The 19,640-nt window shown below is 45.1% G+C and overlaps 1 protein-coding gene across 7 annotated transcripts in view; it reads right to left on the bottom strand.

Moving 5' to 3' along the window:
• The window catches only part of Sorcs1 (sortilin related VPS10 domain containing receptor 1), a 470,258-nt gene that overhangs the window by 136,295 nt on the left and 314,323 nt on the right, over window positions 1-19,640 (bottom strand). For all 7 annotated transcript variants that reach the window (XM_021245560.2, XM_087185724.1, XM_013066085.3 and 4 more), the window contains exon 5: window positions 14,067-14,140. In XM_021245560.2, the coding sequence (XP_021101219.2) occupies window positions 14,067-14,140 (74 nt within the window). The remainder of the gene's footprint in view (window positions 1-14,066; window positions 14,141-19,640) is intronic.

The raw sequence follows: 19,640 nt of genomic DNA, 5'->3' as shown, positions 1-19,640 counted from the left end.
GTTGTCTTCGGCGAGGACAGAGGCAAAGAGGGAAAGGAAGGTGTGTATATGCGTGTGTGTGTGTGTTTGTATGCATGTGTGTGGGTGTGCATAACAGTCAGCCTCTTTTTGGCAAAGGTGTGAGAGGTGCCCAACTGAACCAATAGAAGAGACCAGAACTCCTGGGGAATTCCACACCTCTAAGGTCAACCAAGCCAATCCGTCACCAGAAAGGCATGTAGTTCTGAAGTCTGCATTCCAAGTCAAACCCCAAAATTTCAGCCTGTGCATAATTGACAGGTGGCACATTAATGGGAATCATTTGACCATACTTTCAGGGCCAGCATGGAAAGATGCCCAATGTGAGGAGTGAACACCACCAAAGCAACAGCGAAACAGCTAGATTTATGCTTTCTCCGCCATGCTTGCTGCTCACAGCATTAATTGAGCAACCAGACCACTGAATAAATAAATAATTGGTCAAGAAGGAGCAGGTACTCCCTACTGAAGAATCAGTAAACACCGAAGACATGGTTAAAACAAAGAAAATCTTCATAAGGACATCATACCATAGTAATATATGATGTAATTTGGATCAGATAATGAATAATAAAATCAGTGTGGAAATTGAGTAGCCTCCAGTATCTCTTCCAAAATATTTATTAATCATTCTAGGCATTTTAATGCATGTTCACACAATATTTATGTCTCCTCCTTCCAGAAGCTGGAGCTTAATTCTCCATCCCTGGAATGTGAGCTAGCCATGGTTAACTTGCTTAACAATTAGAGAAGACAACAAGAAAAATAGTAAGTTTGAAGTGGAAAGACCTGGAAGATACTGCCCTCAGCAACTGACCAAGGTTACCAACTTCAGTAATGAGACACTGACATTTTGTACCTCTTGACATGATATGAGGAGAAGGACATATCATTTCTGTGATACCCTGTGCAGGAATCTATAACCCTGTAATCATGAGAAAATATCAGACTGACCCAACTTGAGGACCATTCTATAAAATACCATGCTGCTGCCTTCCCAAGCTCTTTAGTCGTGAGAAATAAGAAAGGACTGAGAAACTGCCACAGATTCGAGGAGACTAAAATATCATGCCAAATACACTCAGTGCAGTGTAAGATTCTGTGTTAGATTCTAGATGAGGAAGAAGGAAATGGGGAGAAATCCTGGGGGAAACTAAAATAAGGTCTCCGTTGGGGCTGACAGTGTTCTACCATGCGAGCTCGGGGTGGTGGGCACTACCTAACAATGATGTAGGGGATGCATTAAGTGGAGCCGGATGGAGAGCGCATGGCCATCTCCCACACTCCCTGTCATTCTGCTTTAACTCTAAAGTTAGTTAAAAATAAGAAGTTAGGGGAGGAGAAGCCATACCCACAGCGCATAGCTGTATACTGAACTGCAGCTGCACTACCAGAAACAGTAAAGCAGTGTATTTTCCATAAAACCACTGTCATCACAGGTAAAGGATTGCTCAGCTATCCTTTCATCATGTAAAACAAGCGCACAACTGCATTATTTCAGCTTTTATATATTTATGAGTCAGAGGTCACAATCACAAGAAAAAAGTTACATTACTTTTCAAAAAAGTAATAGAAGTTGGAATAGCGTCTTTCATTACTGGGATGCTATTTTCAAATGTTCAGAAGTAGCAAATGGTGCTCACACGCGGCAAGACAACTGAGTGTATTCATTTTCAGGTTTCCCCGGTTAATATGGGAAGGGCCCAATGCTAGGGACAGAATACAGGACATATGTGGGCCTCAGGAGCTTTTGCAATGGGAGGTTCAAGGCAGCCTTGTTCCTGATTAGCTGTGTGCTTCCTCCTTCGTAGGCAGCTTGTTTTCCTTGGCTACTGAATCGCTCGGGAAGGCTAAATGCTCATGGGGAGCAGATTGAAGGTTGCTCTTTTCTCCGGGATAGTGATGTAGAAAATATCACAGGCACATAAATATTCTAACAAGTTTCATCTTGTCAGAACAGAGTCATAAAGTTGCTCTGTTCAGCACATGATAATGGCTTTGTAATTCAATTATTGGTAGTATTTGTCTTCTGGGATTCATCTCCCTTAAACTTCGGGCACTCACGTAAAACCCTTTACCATAAATCTCATAAATGCAGGTTCTGGCCCCACCCTGGGGCACAACTTGCCATGCCTGTGCAAACCTTGACAGCTCTCTCTGAATTATGAAATCATTCTGTTTAGAGGAGTTGATGTTTTAAGTGTTGGAGCCAACAATGAAAAACTGTGGAACAGGTCCATTTCCTCTAGCTATCCTCTTGTGAGGAAGATGGATCCTGATAGACAAACCTCTATTCTAATTTGAAAAAGGCTCTTTTCTTGCATTTCTCTGGCACACACAGAGGTCAGGGGCAGTGGCTTCTAGGTTTCGGTGAGTCCTGAGATTCTGATGCTTAAACACTGAGTGGCTGGTCACCTGTGGGAATTCACTAGTCCTATATTTGCTTGAAGGATTCTCCTCTATGCATTCTAACTTTTGCTACTCAGTCCAAAGAGGCCACTCCTTGGGTTTTGGGTTTTCTCTACCCTTCTATTGTGAACTGATTATTCACCATCTCATGAGTTGTCTGGTGAGACTACCTATCTAACTTTGATTTGAAAATCTGTATGTGGCATGACCTCATCCCCAACATTCCTTCCTCATTCTCACTTACTGAACAAATATTTTAGTGCCTATTTCATCAATTCCAAGATACCCTCTTTTCTTTTCCATTTAACAACTGTTAAATCAGTAAGTGTCTTACAATCACTGTAATGTTATAGTTTAATTGGCAATGTTTTTCACTGATGATAAAATAATGATGCATTATCTTATGATTACATTTTACATTTGATGACATGTGGTATGTGCTAGGTTCTTCTCTAGGCATTTCAGGGTATTAGATCCTAAGTTTCCTCTCACTGTGTGTGTGTGTGTGTGTGTGTGTGTGTGGGTGAATCTTTTCCTTTCTTTTTTCTCTCTCCCATCGCCCTGTGTTTAAGCATAAGCAATGCTAATAGCTGTTTATCCTACATTCAGCATCTTGTCATGGGATATACAAAGGGGAAAATGATTGAAAAAGAAGAGGAATATCACTCCAAAAAAGAAAATGTGACTTGGGCAAATATTCTAATCTCTGGGGGAGGATATAAGCTAAGCTATACAGGGTTTAAAAGATGTGCGAAGATGACAAGATTCTATGAGATGTATGCTAGTGCTTTTGTGTTGGATCCGCTTGGCAAAGTGGGACCTGTTTCCTGGAGTCCCTGCCTGGTTTCCAGTGCAAACTGAGCAGCAGGACTTGAGCGTGAGATCTGGAAGCCAGAGAAGCAGCATCAATGCCTCCAGAAGGTCTTTTTGGTCAGCAGGGCTGGTGGTGCCCACTGGATCCTTGCTCATCCCTCTCGATTCCACACCCAGCTTTTCTTCCACACTCCAGCCCTCCCTGTGACCTCTGGCTCCACAGCTGCCAGGCTGCAAACAGCAGTTGCCATGCAGGGCTGCGGCCCTCAGACCTGAGCGGCAGCCGTCCCTGAGGACTGTGGTCCATCCTCTGTCCTCTCTGAGGCCAGGGTTAGGTTTCGAAATCACTCAGCTGATGTTAACTGAGTGAACAGAAGAGCATAAAATCAAGAATCTACAAATAAAACAGAAGGTCAATTTCTATCCACTGCCCCTGATTCTGGAGCAACAAGAAATAAACTTCATGGACATATGAAAAATTACTCTTGAAAACGTACATTATCAAATTGTATCAAAGTGAGACACCTCGTTTCAGAAACACACTAGTACCAATTCTCCACTTTTCTCATTAATATTGGAAACATATTCATCATGGATTATATGTATTTAACTCAAATTGTTTGAGTTTTAATTCTGACAAGTGTATGTGGAAGATGCTCTTATGATGACCAAATCCCTGATGAAGACTGTGAGGCTTAGGGAAGTTAATTAAGTAGCTTCAAATCACAATCCTTGAAAACAGGACTGTAGCCAGATGTGATGGTGCACACCTATAATTCCAATATTTTGGGAGGCTGAGTCAAGAGGTTCTCAAGTTCAAGCCCAGACTGAGCAAATTAGTGACTTAGGGAGGCCCTGTCTCAAAAAAATTAAATAAAGTTGGAGATGTACTTCAGTGCAAAGGCCTTGGGTTCACTCATTACTGAAAAACAACAACAATCACAACCAAAACAAACAAACAAAAAACAATTCTAACAAAGGCATTCAGTGTCCAGGGCTGTCCTTTATTCTTTTCTATTTGTCCTTCTTTCTTTCTCCTTTTTTTTTTTTCCTCTGAGGATTGAATCCATGGCCTTCTCACTGAGCCCGATACCCAGCCCTTTTCCATTTATTTACTTTGAGACAGGGTCTCACTAATTCCCAAGTTGTCCAAGTAAGGCGTCAACTTGTGATCCTCCTGACTCAGCCTCCCAGAGTGCTGGGATTACAGTGTGCACCACCACACCTGGCTCCCGGGGCTTTCATTTTCCAATGCTAACTGACATCTCTTACAGACTAAAAGGCAACACTCAAAGGTGGTTCATGATGGAATGAGAACAAATAACCACACACTACACACCACACACACACACACACACATACACACACACACACACACACATTTAAAACCCAGAAGCCCTTGAATTTGAAGGCGCAGCGAGGTATGATCCCATCTAGTCAAGCTCTGCTAATATAATTCCAAGTGAGAAAATCCTGACTACAGCTTCACTCACTGTTGGCAGAGCCCCGCATTCTGCCATTGTGAGCATCCTGGTTTAAATCTGAGGTGACCGAACCTTCTTGTTCAAAGACAGAGGAGCTGGGCTCCTAGGAACGGAGGATCAAGGCAAGGGGGATGGAAGCGGCTGGCTGTTGGTGGAGGAAGCAGCACACCAGGCAGAGGCCCCCTGCAGCAGGGCACAGGCAGCTTCCTTTGTAGGGAAAGCTTGCTAATCATGGGAAAGATTAAGAAGTGCAGGCAGGTGCGAGGGGATGGAAAGCAGCACTCATGTGGAGATCATTAACGGGAAAAACGAAACAGGTAAAACACCAGGCCTCTCACGGATAATGAGAATGCTCTCCGGAGCCCCGCAGGTGCAGCTGCGGGAAATGCCCAGCGCAGCCTGCGGGAGGCCGCCTGGGGAGGGTTTCCTACCACCCCTACCCAGTCCTGACTTGCTTTCGCTCAGCAAGGAGGGGCTCAGGCCCGGGAGAAACCGTATGCAGGTGTAACAAAAAAAGAACAAAATCTGAAGACCAAAGGAAAGGGGTTCCGCGCTCTTCCGGAGAATCCCCCATTCTGAGACGGGTGAAGACTGTCAGTGCCGGCCGTGGCGAGGAGGAGGACGGACCTTCCCACCTCTGCTGACGTGGTTCTTGTTACTCCCCAGGGCAGCCTGTTGTGCGAGGAAGTAGCCTAGCGAAGAGACAAGTGTGACTCTCTGGTCTACACTTTCCCTCCCTCCCACAATCAGTACATGTCTATGTCTCCGAATTCCAGCCTTGTCCTGATAAAAGGAAAGACGAGGTCACCTACAGGAGCTGCCCAGCTTCACACATGTGGTCACTCAAGATGTCACGCAGATTTTGATCTGTGCACATCCACAGGTGTAAGTGTGGGCGTCTGCTAGATGTCAGGGCCGTGTGTGCATGTGCGTGCACGCTTCTGCTGCTGCCTGCCTTCCTTCCTTCCTGTACTACACGAGGCAGCTGGAAACGCATGAAAAGCAGCCTTGACTCTTAAGGAACTTACCTTTAGCAGGACAAGGAAAGGAATGAAGAGGAAAAGACACATTCAGAGAGCATACAGAATGCGAAGTTATTTACTGGTAGTCATGATACTGTGCAGTATTAGTTCTCAAAATTAGACCTTGGAAGTAAACTGAAGCTCAGCCAAGTGAAATCATCTTTCTTGGGATCACTCAGATATTCAATGGTGAAGCTGAGACTTGAACTTGGATATGCTGGCTATAAAATGATGTACTTCCTCGAAATCACATATGGAGACCTGTAGCACGATGTGAGTTATGATGTAATATTTGTGTTTGTTGGGCCAGGGATTTAGCTCAGTGGTTCCGTTGCTTGCCTTGCAAGCACAAGGACCCAAGTTCGATCCCTGGTACCAAAAAAAAAAAAAATTGTGTTTGTAACAAAAACCACACATAAACTCAGAAGATCCTTCTTGATCATGAAAATTAGAACAAATTAAGCTCCAAGGTAGAGACTGGCATGGATAAGAGGCCAGTAAGGTCCAACATCTGACAGTGTTATCCACACATCATCTTTCTATGCAAAGACTAAAACCGTCCTAGTCTGTATTAGCTGCTACAAATTAATCATCACTAAAATGAACAAGGATAGTTTATGCCCAGGTAGGAACTTGTACAAAACCATAGATATGAGAGGCACAAAACATCCATACACTGATTAGTATATAGAATTCCTTAGCTGGCCTTATGGAACTCAGCATATGGAATTGAGGTGAATGGAAGCTCAGAAAAAGTGTTATTCAGTTTTCTGTTCTTCAGTACTGAGAAATGAGGTCAGCTCTAGGCCAGGGAAACACAGCTCCTCTTGGTAGGGGAGGCTCAGAGAGTGGTGTGAGCCATGGTAACACCACAGAGAACAGAAGACGAAGTAGCGAGCTCAGGGTCAGTAGAGTGGAACTGAGGAGACTTGGGAATCCAAAGGTTAAGAAGGGGAAAGAGTCCAAGTGGAGTATTACCCTGAAGTGCTGGTGGGGATACTGGAAATACAGAAATACAGAAGTCTAGTGTGTACAAACCAGGTGTTTGTGAATGACAAGATATTCTACCTCCACCTCAACAGGACACTGCAAGTGAGTGGCCGTGTCCACCCAGAAATGCTCTGCAGACAAAACCCTGCTTCCCAGCTTGGTAAAGGATGAGGCAGACTCCTGACTGAAGCAGCCAGCCTGGACACTGCCAAGGCATCTGGTGATTTGGTTAGACCAGGCTTCTGCTGTTGAGCAGTCCTTAGATGCCATTTCCAGTTTGCAGGACCTGGGAAGGAAAAGTGCAGAGCCGGCCTCTGGCTACTAAGTGCCCTAAACAGCCTGAGAGAAGAGAAGAGAGGCAGAGCCGTCCCATCCATGCCTCCGTCCTGTGGTGTGGAGCTGGGGAATCTTACAATGAGGTGGTGAGAGGGATCAGTGTATCGGAATAAGCAAGAGGACAGGCCGGGTACCTAGAACCTAGGAAGCAAACTAAGCATCAAACACCTGGAAGGGGCTGAAATCGGCTCAGCATTAATATTCAAGAAGAACTCAACAAAGCATTGCAAAAATATGTCAAAGCAGAGAGAGAAACTATTCTGTATTCTGGGGTGTTTTCTGGATGTAGATTTTTTTGAGATGGTCTCACTTTGTAGCGGAGGCTGGCCTTGAATTTATGGTGATCCTCTTGCCTCAGCCTCTCAAGTGCTGGGATTGCAGGCTTGTGTCACCACAGATGGCTAGAACTGCCTCTTTCTTGTAGGCTTGACACATGAGGCTACAGGAGAGAATCCTAGGTGGGGACATACTGTTTGGATATGCCGTGTCCCCAGAGGCTGCTGTGTGGAGCTCTGGTCTCAGGACAGCAGTGTTCAGAGATGGGGTCTGGGGAAGTGGCTGCTTCTCAAGGGCTGCATTATCAATGCATTCTCCATTAATTTGCTGGTACAGCAGGAGGTGCTGCCTACTTGGAGGAAGTGAGTCACCTGGAGCCTGGCCTAAAAATGTACATTGTGTCCCTGACCTAATTCGTTCTCTCTCTCTCTCTCTCTCTCTCACTCTGGCTCTGAAATGTGCCAGGAGCTGAGCAGCATTCCTCTGCCACAACCCTCCGCCATGCTGCTCTGGGTCACCACAGGCCCACAAACAGTGGAGGCAGCTGACCATGGTCTGACCCCTCTGAAACCACAAAGCAACATAAACCTTTCTCCCTGTAAGTTAATTTTCCCAAGTATTTTGCCAGTCAGTAGAAAGCTGACTAACACAGGACGGTAGGCCAGACGCACAGGGTATCTGCCAATGTAGGAAGTGAAAACATACGACAAGCAATATTGGCGCTCATGAAGCTGCCCTGGAGACAGAGTCTCAGCACGGGCATGCGCCCACGGGGCTGCACTTCGGTCAGACACACCAAGGCTCACATCCCCTCATCATCCCTACTCATGTGTGACACGGGGCCCGAGCACCCAAACTCTGAGGGGCTTTGGTTCATCTGTTGACTCTCACTCACGTTCTATGTGAAATAAGGTTTAAAATGTCACTGGATAATGAGGCGCCCTTGCTGAAGCCTCCCATTCTCCCTTCGCCTTTCTTGGGTGAAAGCAGCCCAGTCCTTGAGGGCATCGCTGTTCCTCATTCTCTGTTCACGGGGTTTATGGAGTTGATTCCACCCCCAGGTCTGTCTGTGGGCATAATACCTAATCAGGCCCAGAAGACTTAATTCCAGGAGTTTTGCTGGAACAAGCAAGGACATATTTTCTTTTTTCAGGAAAGATACGAGTTGCCAGAGGCCACAACAAAGACAAAGTCTGCCTGAGAGTGAAGCTAACACAGCAGGGCCTGGAGCGCTGAAGATCTGATGAGTTTAATCAGCCCCTGGGTCTCAAAGAGTATAAATAGTTAGGTCTTCTGAAGTCTGAAACTCATGGCCCCAGTATCTCTTTGATTATTTCCTTAAAATGAGGCACACTCTTATATCATGTCTTAACAGTCTTGATCAAAAATCTATTTCCCATCATTGATCTGAGGGCCGATTTAAATAATACATGCAAAACACCTACTGCTAGGCTTGGCACACAGTAAATGCTCAAGACACAAGGTTTGTTGCAAAGGTGGAGAATGGCAGATCATTCCCATTGGCTGACAGTGAGCTGTAGGAAAAAGAATGTAGACATATGTTCAAACACACTCAGGATGCAGTTGTAAGCATTTCTCTGTCTCTCTGCGATGCAATACAGCTATCATACACCTGCTGGGAAGTATCACTGAAATGAGCCTAGTATTTCAAAATAACAAAGGTTCGGTGTTGAACCAACTTTTAATTATCCACATGTGAGAAAACAGGTAAACACTATTCATCTGTCCCCACCAGCCCTACATATGTTAGAGCAACATAATCAAAAGATAAGTCTGAACCTATTTTTAATTAGGTATAATAGGTCTAAACTTTCCTTGTGTCTTGCAAAACTTAATAGATTTTTGAATAGTTTATAATGAGAATTATTTTCCATTGCTTTATCCCAAACAACTCAGAATCCAACAAACCACCTTCTTCAACCTCTAAAGACAACTAGGCTTTTGGGAGAAGATTCACTGACTCAAAGCATTTAGGTGTTATTGACTCTCCAATTCTATGTTCTTCAATGTCCAAGGGAACACCTTGAGTTTTACCTACTGAATTATTAAAGGAAAATAATGCAACACTTTAGAACTGAAACAAGTATTTTTACTTCCCATCTTGTGTGTGGGGGAGGGCTGAGGGTATTGGGGACTGAACTCGGGGTGTTCACCCTGAGCTGTCTTCAGCCATTTTTTGCTTTTTATTTTGAGATAAGATCTTGGTAAGATCTTTGGGCTGGGCTCATACTTGGGAACCTCTTACCTCAGGCTCCCAGAGTGCCTCTCCCCTCTTGAACTGGCAAAGGAAAGTGGGAAATAAGTCTGGAATTTTAGACTGATCTTTATGTGTGCCAGCAAGGAACATGAAACCAGACAGCCTAAGTTCCAAAATGTGGCTGTTACCCATTACATGCGCTACGCTGAACAACCTGCAACTTTTCCCTTTCATTTAAATGACGATAACAGTGCCAACCATACAAGGTTTTAGGAAGATCAAACTTCATGACTGATACTGTGCCCAGCCCATTGTAGCTTACCAAACACATACAAATCTCCTTATGCATGCAACTTTATCTTGATGACACCCAACTCCCAGGTGTACTTTCTCCTAATGAGAGCCCATCCTCTCTTGTTGTAACATAATCTTTTAAATTTTTTTTTTTTTTTTTTTGCGGTCCCAGGGATCAAACTCAGGACCTTGCACTTGCCAGGCAGGTGTGGAACCACTGAGCTACATCCTTGGCTCTCTTTTAAATTTTTTTTAAAAATAAGAAATGTTTTAAAAAATAAGAACTGTGTGGGTGGCACAGTTCTCAGGCACAAGGACCTGCTTCCCATCATTGATCTGAGGACCCATTTAAATAATGTAGACAAAATACTTAAGTAAAAGCTTAACCATTAGGGCTGGCTGCCAAAGGTGTGGGGTGGGGAATCATGCAAAGCTGTCCATGAATGCTAATATTGTGCTGAGATAAATCCTTCTGTCACCTTATGTCAGTGCTGGAAGTAATCTCAACTCTTTGGAAGAAAGCTCCTGTACAAATAGTAAGGGAAGTTTTAATAGCAATCACGGTGATAAGGTCAGAAGAAGCTGGTACATCCCATCATTATTCTGCAGGGACTTTTGATTGCTTTCAGGGCTGGCATGACTATTGCCACCTAGGATAAGGAAAATTCTGAAGTGTGTGGGAACATGGAAGAGATACTATCGCACCCTGCATTCTCTGGGGAAAGTGTGACGCTGTCCCCATGGCCACTTCCTGACGCAGGTGGAGGGGTCCCTCTTTCACCCACAGATCCAGGCCAGATCTGGGCAGAGATGAGAAAAGGAGGCTTCTTTCAGCTAAGCTGGCTGTAAATTCTAAACAGTCTCACACTCCTGTGCAGTTAGAAGCAGTGGTCTCCAGAAGTGAGTGTAACTCGTATCGTTTTGGCTGACAGCTTCTGTTTGGGTCCTCAGGATGTGGCTCAGTCAGAAAGTACAGACCATGTGGGCAGAGGCCAAGAGCTTTTCTCTTATTAGTAACCATGGCATGGTGCAACGTACAAGGCCTTATTCCTTCTCTAGAAAAGTCAAGCAAAGCTTAAAGGATGTAGGGGGCGGACGCTGCTCACCAAGCCTCCTGGTGGGAGAGGGGACAGGCAGGCCCTGTGGCCGACAGGACTGTTTCACTACTTGTCTGCCTAAGTGCACTGGATTTCTAGGGCTCACAGCTATGTCCCGGGGAAGGAAAGCCAAGAGACGGAGGCAGTAGTGTCTACTGATTGAGTAGATCATCTATTTTGGAGACAGAAAACCTGCATTTAAATCCTGGCTTTGGCACTTTCTAGCTGTGTGACCTTGGCCAAATTACTCAGCCTCTCTGTGCTATAGATTTCGTATGTGTTAATGGTGATATTAAAGAGCTTCCTTGTGCAGGAGTTGTAAGGATGAAACAGACTGAGTTTGAATAGTGCTTATCACAATGCCAGGGCCTGACTGGGAAAGAAAAGATGCGTCTCTCTGTCCCCTAAGAAAAAGAGAAGATTTATTTTAGGTACTGGAATAATTAGGCCTCATATACAGTCACGTGTAATGCTTTTACCGACATGACAGTCGTGACTTTTGGTTTTTGGGGTTTGGTAATCCACCTTTCTGAGAGAAGATCCCTGTTCTAGGAATAGCTAATACAGGAGAGCAGTCAGCACTGGCGAAGGTGCTGTGTTCTGTTCACCAGGGAGGCCACAGAAAGTAAGACCCTCGGTGGGGGGGGAGGAAGCCCACCTGTTGTGTACCCCTAGCATGGAACGGTCCTCATCCGGATTCTTCCCCCTTGCCTGTCCTGTCAGTCAGTGCTTTCCCGTGTTTCTGCAGGCAGGAACAAACCTCTGCCACGCTCTGCATGGTGGGCACGGCGTGCAGGGCTCTGTGCTCACTGGGAGCAGCCAGAGAACATTGGTCTCGCCACCCTCGAGGGTGAAGCACCAATTCCTTCCCAGCACAAACCAAGCGGAGCAACTTTCATTTGTTTCAGTCCCCCATTGATGTATTTAGAGGCCTTCTGATGCACATACGGCACCAAGAAATGCAAAGAATGAAAAAAAGAAAGGACATGGAGTTTCCTAAAATGCAGTTTTATACCTTTTAGACAAAACACAGAGATGAAGATGTTTCATGAATAAGAAACCAAATGAGTAAGTGAGGGAGGGAGAAAAGGATGCTGACGGGAGGAGGGAAAATGAGGAAGCGGTGGAGCTGAATCCCAGGGCCAGGAGAGGTCGCCAAGGGGAGCAGTGGCCAGGGAGAGCAAGCTTTCTTCAGCAGGGTGGAGAAGACAGGCTCATCCTTGAGCAGTTTACTTGCAAATGGCTCATCTTCAACTCTTCAGGGGGCATCATTTGCTTTTATTATTATTATTATTATTATTATTATTGGTACCCGGATCGAACTCGGGACCTTGCGCTGGTGAGGGAGGCGCGGTGCCACTGAGCTAAATCCCTGGCCCCAAATTTGCTTTTTAAAGAGATTCCTCTAATGTAGTTCCCTGGCTCTCCACTCCCACAGGGCTATAGGGCAGTGCTTGAGAACGACAAAGACGAATCGAATCGCATTCTCCATAGAAGACACAGGGCTGTGAAGAGGTGTGGTTCTCTGGAGGCTGAGGTGAAGCTTGGCCACAGACAGCGCAGGCTGCAGGAGTCCCAGGTGGACCAGTGCAGCCCGATTTGGCAGAGCTCGGAGGGAGGGAGGGAGCTTGCTGGCTTCTGCAAGGTCCCGGGCAGATGATCCTGGGCTTTGTGAGTGAGGGATGTGAGAACTAAGCTAGTTGTTTGTAGTGTTGTTTATCACAGCCAAATCTGGAAACCCCGCTATGCTTTCCACAGGCAGATCAGGTCTACTGCAGGGCAGCAAATAACACCTTTTGGGTGAGGTTATGATGAAAATTCATGAGGTACTGATGAGCCATACCACAATTACCCTAGAATGTCCCAAACTTTCTTCTCACTTGGCTACGATCTAGGTCCTGGAAAACCCAAAGGCCAGTATCAGCTTCTGCTATTTCTCTTCAAGTTTATTCGCCCATTACCATGGACAAAAGTCCCCTATAATTAAAGGTGAGGAATACTATTTTCTTTGCTTCCTTCTTTCTCTTACGGTTTTTTCCTTTCTTCGCTATCACTACCTCCCATATTTCTCTTTTTCCATATACACATCCCACCAATGCATCTAGTTTATGTTTTACATTAATCTCATGTTAAGATTTACCTCCAAACTATTTTTCAGAATAAGATGATATAGAGCCATTTAAAACATGATGATATATGCATAGTCAACAGCATACTCCGCAAAACAACAAAATGTAGTCCAGCATGCTTAACACTTTGGTAAATGCAAATTTCAAATATATATGTTGTGAGCTGAAAATTTGTGCTCCCTAAAACAAATGTGTATGCTGCAGCCCTAACCTCTAATTCTGATGGTATTAGGAAGTAGGCTTTTGGGGGTGGAATTAGATTGAGAGGGAGTCACAGAGGGGAGGTCTCCATGATGGAATCAGTGTTGCTATGAGACTAGGAAGAGGCCTCAGCTCTCCCTCTTGCCCGCATAGGGGGACACAGGACCAGACAGTCATCTGTGGGGCAGGAAGGAGGACCTCACCACAAGCCACATCTGCTGGCACCCCGATCTTGAGCTTCCTCTCTTCCAGAACTGTGCAAATACATGTCCACTGTATGTCTCTGTGGCATTTTGTTCTCACAGCCTGGGCAAAGTGAGACCATGTACGTCTGTGTGTTTGGTCATTTACAGAATATTTTTGGCAGCCTGTGTAAAAAACTAGGGGTTCCAATCGAGTCCTCCCTGATAAGGGAGAGAGCCTGATGACCTGGAATCAGGAACAGCAGGAAACTCTACAGTTAGACTAAATAAAATCTACTTATTTATTTGAAAACCTTTATGTGAGTATGTGACATATGTGTATATAATGTTTTAATACTGAAACATTTTTCAAAAAAATCTGTCTCAATTATTCATCAAACCCTAACAAATTAACACGCATATAGCTTCTGCTGCTCAGTAATCATTGATCTGGGGGAAAAAAAGCAAAAAATCTGTAACACAATTTTCAACATTTCCTTAAGATAATGCCTGCATTCTGCCATCTTGGGGGTAGCGATCCCAGTGGTCATTTACTGAGTGACATCTTATTATGCTAGAAGTTAAACCAAGACTTACCAGTAGAACCTGTTCGGCACCACCCCTTCCTGGATAAGCTGCCATCTTCTCCCAAATTCAGCAGAGCTGTAGAGCTACAGAGAAAAGAAATTAATAGCCCATGGCCCCATGGTACATCAAATCCACAAGGATCAGTTCTTTAAATCAGTAGCAAAAAATATATCTACTATTGATTGAGCACCGGCCAAATGCCAGGTGAGTGCTCCATATATATCATCTCCTCATATAAATTCTGCATGGAAGATATTAAATTATCCATTTTATAGCTGAGGAAACAGAGGTTCAGAAAGATTAACTGAATTGCTGAAAGCCACATGCAATATAAACAGTAGGGTGCACTGGAATTCTCACTGTGTTCAGCCCAATGACAAAGCTGGCTGTCCCACTGACACAACAGGAGCAGAACCTTGCAGGGAGTGTTGAGCAGAAAATCTAGACTTAGCACTGGGAGAGCCCATGGTCCATCCCGAGCCGAGTCTAGCTAAACACCAGGTACTATGGTTAAAGGGACACAGAGGGGTCAGGAGTCCACCAGGGGGCTCCACAGATGCTGTGAACCAGTTGGGACCTGAACACAGGATGAAATTCAAATCGGCTAAAATGGCATCACTCACAAAAGTACACAGCAGGGGCCAAAGTGATGAGCCAGACAGAGACGAGCTATGAAAGAACTCGGCTTAGGTACTTAAGTTTGTATGAATCTGTGAGGGAAACTGAAAAGGTCTGAGTATCAAGTTAAGGAGACCAGAACTGAGCTTGCAGGCAAAGAGGCCAATGTTGGCAGGACAACCAAAGGAAGTGTGGATTATGAAACAGCAGTCCTCGCTGACTAAGCTCCGACTGTAATCCAGGTGCTCTGCATGCATGAGACCATCGATTCCACACACCATCCCTGTGACCTAGGAAGATATGCAGCCCCTCTTCAGATGGCTACACGGCTGGTACAATTTCAAACCCATTTGCTGCACTGCTTCTACACTGTCCCCGGTTGACTGCACAGAATCACCTTCCATTGGATAGGGATTAATCTTCCACATGCTCCGTCTCCCCAGAATGGCTATTTTTGGACCACCTGTTCTTAATTGCTTCTTGTCTTTCCTGCTGCAATAATCCCCACGTCATCCCAGGAACTTCTGCCCCAAGAAGTGTCCTCTGATGGCCACCCAGAGAATACTGCTGCTCTTCCTACTCTGGTTCCTGAGGGCATTTGGCTTCTGACTGGAAAACTACCATTTGGAGCATCTCCTTTCTGCTGTGTGCCTGGTATGTGACCCTCCCACTCCTCATAGTCAGGCACCTGGTTTGCTAACTGTCACACCGAACAGACGGTATGTCACACTGCACCCACTACAATGATCGGCTTCCTTTTCCTTTCTCCTCTGACACAACACTCAAAGAAGGGCTCGAATGACTCTCTAAGGCTATACGTGCACCAGCCCTGTCCAAGTACTGACTCATAGTAATTACTTACTGCCCCTTGAAAAAGCATGCTGTGATACTGTGTTCTTCTAATCAAAACATCCTGAAATCCAAGTGATGGAGTATCTGGCTACTAAAACAGGTAACTTGATTGGCTCTGACTGCAGAGTTATTTGAGTATCCAGCAAAGAAGAATCTATTGGTTTTTGCTTCAAGATATTTTCTTAAGCTTCTCTTTGCCCATTGTTAAAGTCTGGAACTTGACAGTCTCCAAAGTCCCATGCATCGGAGGGTTGGTCCTGGATGGTGGGAGGTGGTGGAAGCACTGAGAGGTGAAGAGTGTGGGCAGTCTTGGCTCCCTGGAAGCACAGTGTCCTGAAGGTGACTGCGGATGCCCGGCCCCTCCTCTTCCTCTCTTGTGTTTTCACGCCATGAGGTGAGCACCTTTGATCTTCATGCTCTCTCACTATGATGTGCTGTCTCACCACAGGTTCAAAGCAACCAAGCACACTGACCATAAACTGGAACCTCTAAAAGTATTTAGAAGTACGTTGATTGTCTCAGGTATTCTGTTACAGTGACAGGAAGCTGGCTCGCATCCATCATGGCAGGGAGAAGAAAGGCTTAGGGTATATTTACTTCCTGTTTGATGTATTTTAATAATTCCAGGGAGAGATAGGGAGGCAGCTCTTTGCACACGGATAAAGGAAGAGGGACAATTCTCCTTTTTGACACAAAAGCTGGGCAGCCAGCATGTGTGTGCTGAGAGCTTTATTTTCCTGTATGTCTGGACTATCATGCATTGTTAAAACAAAGACCTGTACAACTGCAGCAAGTCGCTGGTCTGCCTCCCTACTTGTTCTATTTGTTTTTAAAATCCAGAGATACACTTCTTGTGAGTCTAGTGTGAACAGAGTTCACACCATTGTAGTGTGCCCGTGTCTATATGCAAATGGGTGTTAACACCAATATTTACACACAAAGACTAATGCAAATGTAATAGAATCTAGACAGCTCAAAATAATGATTCTGTGCATGTAGGTGACTGGGGCAGACCCTGCAAGCATCATACATAAACTCCAAGCATGCCTCTGGCTGCGCTGAGGGATTGCCATCCCTGATCCCACACAGAATTCATCTTGTGAAGAACTACTGGGTGCCAGCACTGCTGTTCTTTATTTTTTCTTTGAGTGCTGAAATGCATCCCTTAGGCTTGGATTCAGAGCCTGTGGATGAATCAGGTATGTCCCGTGATATTTGTTTACATCTTCAAAAGGCTGCTTTGTTATTTGTGAGCATCCAGAGGTGCCTCAGGCAGTGGGTATACAAAGCACCCCAATAAACCAAGCCTCTCTTATTCAGCTCAGTGAAACACTGTTCAATTCCCTCTCAGGAAACTTAGCCTTGGTCTTAGAGATGGGCCCTCACATCTTCCCACTTCAAGCTGGGCACAGCCCCTCCGCTGTGCCTTCACCAGGGGCCACTCATTCTGTCAAAGGCTGCCTCAAGACCGGTTTTCCTTCTGGGCAAAACTTTAAAGCCCACCTTCTCTCCCAACTTTCTCCTGTCCACTCCCACTCCCACGCGCCTCATCTACAACATGACAGACTCCACGCACTGCAGGACAGCTTTACATCTAGTTTTAGCAGTCTTTTGAGACAGCCTTCTAACCATGCATGTAGAAATCTCTTCTGATATAACATATCTCAAACATATCTGAGATGATATGGCTGCAAAATGTTTAGATAGCATCACTCCCATCCTTCTAGTGTATCTATAGACACCATAAACTTGTAGAGGGAGGAAAAGAAAGAAGTATTGACATTGCACCAAGCAGATCTCCAAGCCATTAACGTACATGGTAAGATACTCAGGCTTCCCAGACAGTGGAGAACAGTAATTTATTACAGAAATACATTTTGCTTCCAGGGATCCATAGCTAGAAGCCAGTATCTTAAAATAAAGCTTATAAATATCAGTACATTTGAATGCCCTGAGGATCTGCCAGTGAGGACTTTCAATTTCTCCCCAGACTGCTGGATATACCTGACCTCCTCCCTCAAATACTCTCTCTCTAGGAAGCTAATTGTCCAGCCTGGTGTTATACCCAGGAAGGGAGAGGCATGGGCTGTCAGCCATTCACATTCACGTGTTAATTAACAGCACAGAGTCTGACAGCAAAGTTCTCCCCCACAGAGAGTGGGATGGCATCAGAGCCTTTCACCAATGGGCCCATCTCAGCTGCCCATGGAAGGCTTTCCACGGAGAAGTCAATGTTCTTTAATAAAATTCGTAGTGTTGGCCGTACCTAAGTAAGATTTATTGCCCTCTCTGTCTGTCTCCAACTCCAAGGTTTCTTTTGCCTGTCAGAACCCAGAACTGTGCACTATCATTCCGATCACAGCAGAGAGAGCAGCTCCAGATCTCTTCAGCAATGCCAAGCCCAGGGAAGGAGAGAGACAGACTGGGGAGAGGAAGAAATAGCACTCGATCTAGTTTAGGAGGCACTGTTCACCTACTAATCCTTGGTCATGCACCCAAAAGGTCATTCTTACAGGACATTTGTTTTTATTCTCCTAACACTGGTATAAAATACAGGAAAAACAAACAGAAGGAGCAGGAGTTTTAAAGCACATTTTTTTTTTTTTTTCTTTTTGGTACTGAGAATCAAACTTGGGTCCTTGCGCTTGCAAGGTAGGTGGCGAAACCACTGACCTAAATCCCTGGCCCTTAAAGCACATTCATAAGGGAAGGGTTCTGACTAAGAGCGCAAGGCAGAAAATCTGTGTTGGCTAAAAACATCCTGTGCTGCCTGAGACCCCTCCCTGCCTTAGTAAACACAACCTAGTGAGCACAGACGGAAGACCCTATTCCTGCTCAAGATCCATTAGCAGCCCGGGGGGCTGACCCTCACATCATCATTACGCTGGCCTGGGGCTGTCAACACTTCTCTTTCCTGCCACCGTCCTCTCCTGAGGGCTTAAAAAATAATCTCTCACATAGCTTATTTTCCCACCATCTGCCTTTATCTGCTGTAAGAAGAGTGCAGATAAAAATACACTTCATGGTAAACGAGGCCATTCGAAGGGCCAGTTTTGTTTCCAGCTTACAACCAACTGTCCAGGCATCTACGGCGCCCTCCTCAGGCGGCCTGTGGAGCTGTCAGTTTGTTGACGGGCATCAGTTAAGGGATAATAAAGAGAAATGCCACAGAGGGACCAAACAGCTTGAATAACAGAAAGAATGATATTCACTGACTTTACTCAGATTCCTAATGTACGGCAGATTCACACAGGGAAAAGGGAGAAAGGGAGTCTGAGATCACACTGTCATTTTCCACCTTTGTACCTCGAACATATTGACTACATCCCCAGTACCTGGGCATCTTTCTATGGGTAGAAGAGAAATTCAGCATCATTGTGTTGGTTCAAAACTTTGTAACTGTCACTGTCCCCAAAAAGTCTTTTCAATAGTCCTCAATCAGATCGAGGTATCTTCTCTTTTCAGTCTGTTAGTTAGGCACACCTTATGAATTTTCTTTTGCAGCTAGGAAATTGGTGGAAGGATACCTGTTCCATGGAAACAGGGCAAGGATAATTTCACTGAAGTTAAGAGTCGTGGTAAAATTTTTTGACTTTGGTTGGTGGGATCAGACGCTGTTCACTACAAAGCTTCCTGGGGTCACTTCTCCAGCTTGAAGCAGCTCTCGGGGCCCCTCCACACAACTCCTTGCCAAGCTTCCATGGGTAGAATACCTCTTGCCATCTACTCTTTTCAAGGCTGCCTGCTTCCTCCTCTCTCCTCCTCCGTCCTTACCATTTTGGAGGCAGGGGGCCTGCAAATTGCACTTTTTGAAAAGGCTGACAAAATCTCTGCCAGTTCTGTTTATTTGCCTCATCCTAATACTGCCCTGGGGACTGCCTGGGTACAAAGCACTCATCCACCTCCTGCTCTCCAGTTCTGACTGCTGCTTCTGCATTCTTTTTAGCAAGAAAAAGATGGTACCTTAAGGACTTCAAGTGAATTTCTAATGCTAGGCCTGCGGCATTGAAAATATCAAGCTCTTTTGTTGCCACCAGACTGAACAGGAAGAAAGAGAATCAGTCCGGAGAAACATATGGTCTTTAGAAGTGTGCTATAATGATCTGGATCCAC

This window comes from Heterocephalus glaber, unplaced genomic scaffold (assembly GCF_053883595.1).
Source record: "Heterocephalus glaber isolate CG9 unplaced genomic scaffold, H.glaber_assembly_v1.0 deba00001498, whole genome shotgun sequence".
Taxonomy (NCBI): domain Eukaryota; kingdom Metazoa; phylum Chordata; class Mammalia; order Rodentia; family Bathyergidae; genus Heterocephalus; species Heterocephalus glaber.
The sequence above is the reverse complement of the archived record's forward strand: the minus strand, read 5'-3'. Positions and strand labels throughout refer to the sequence as shown.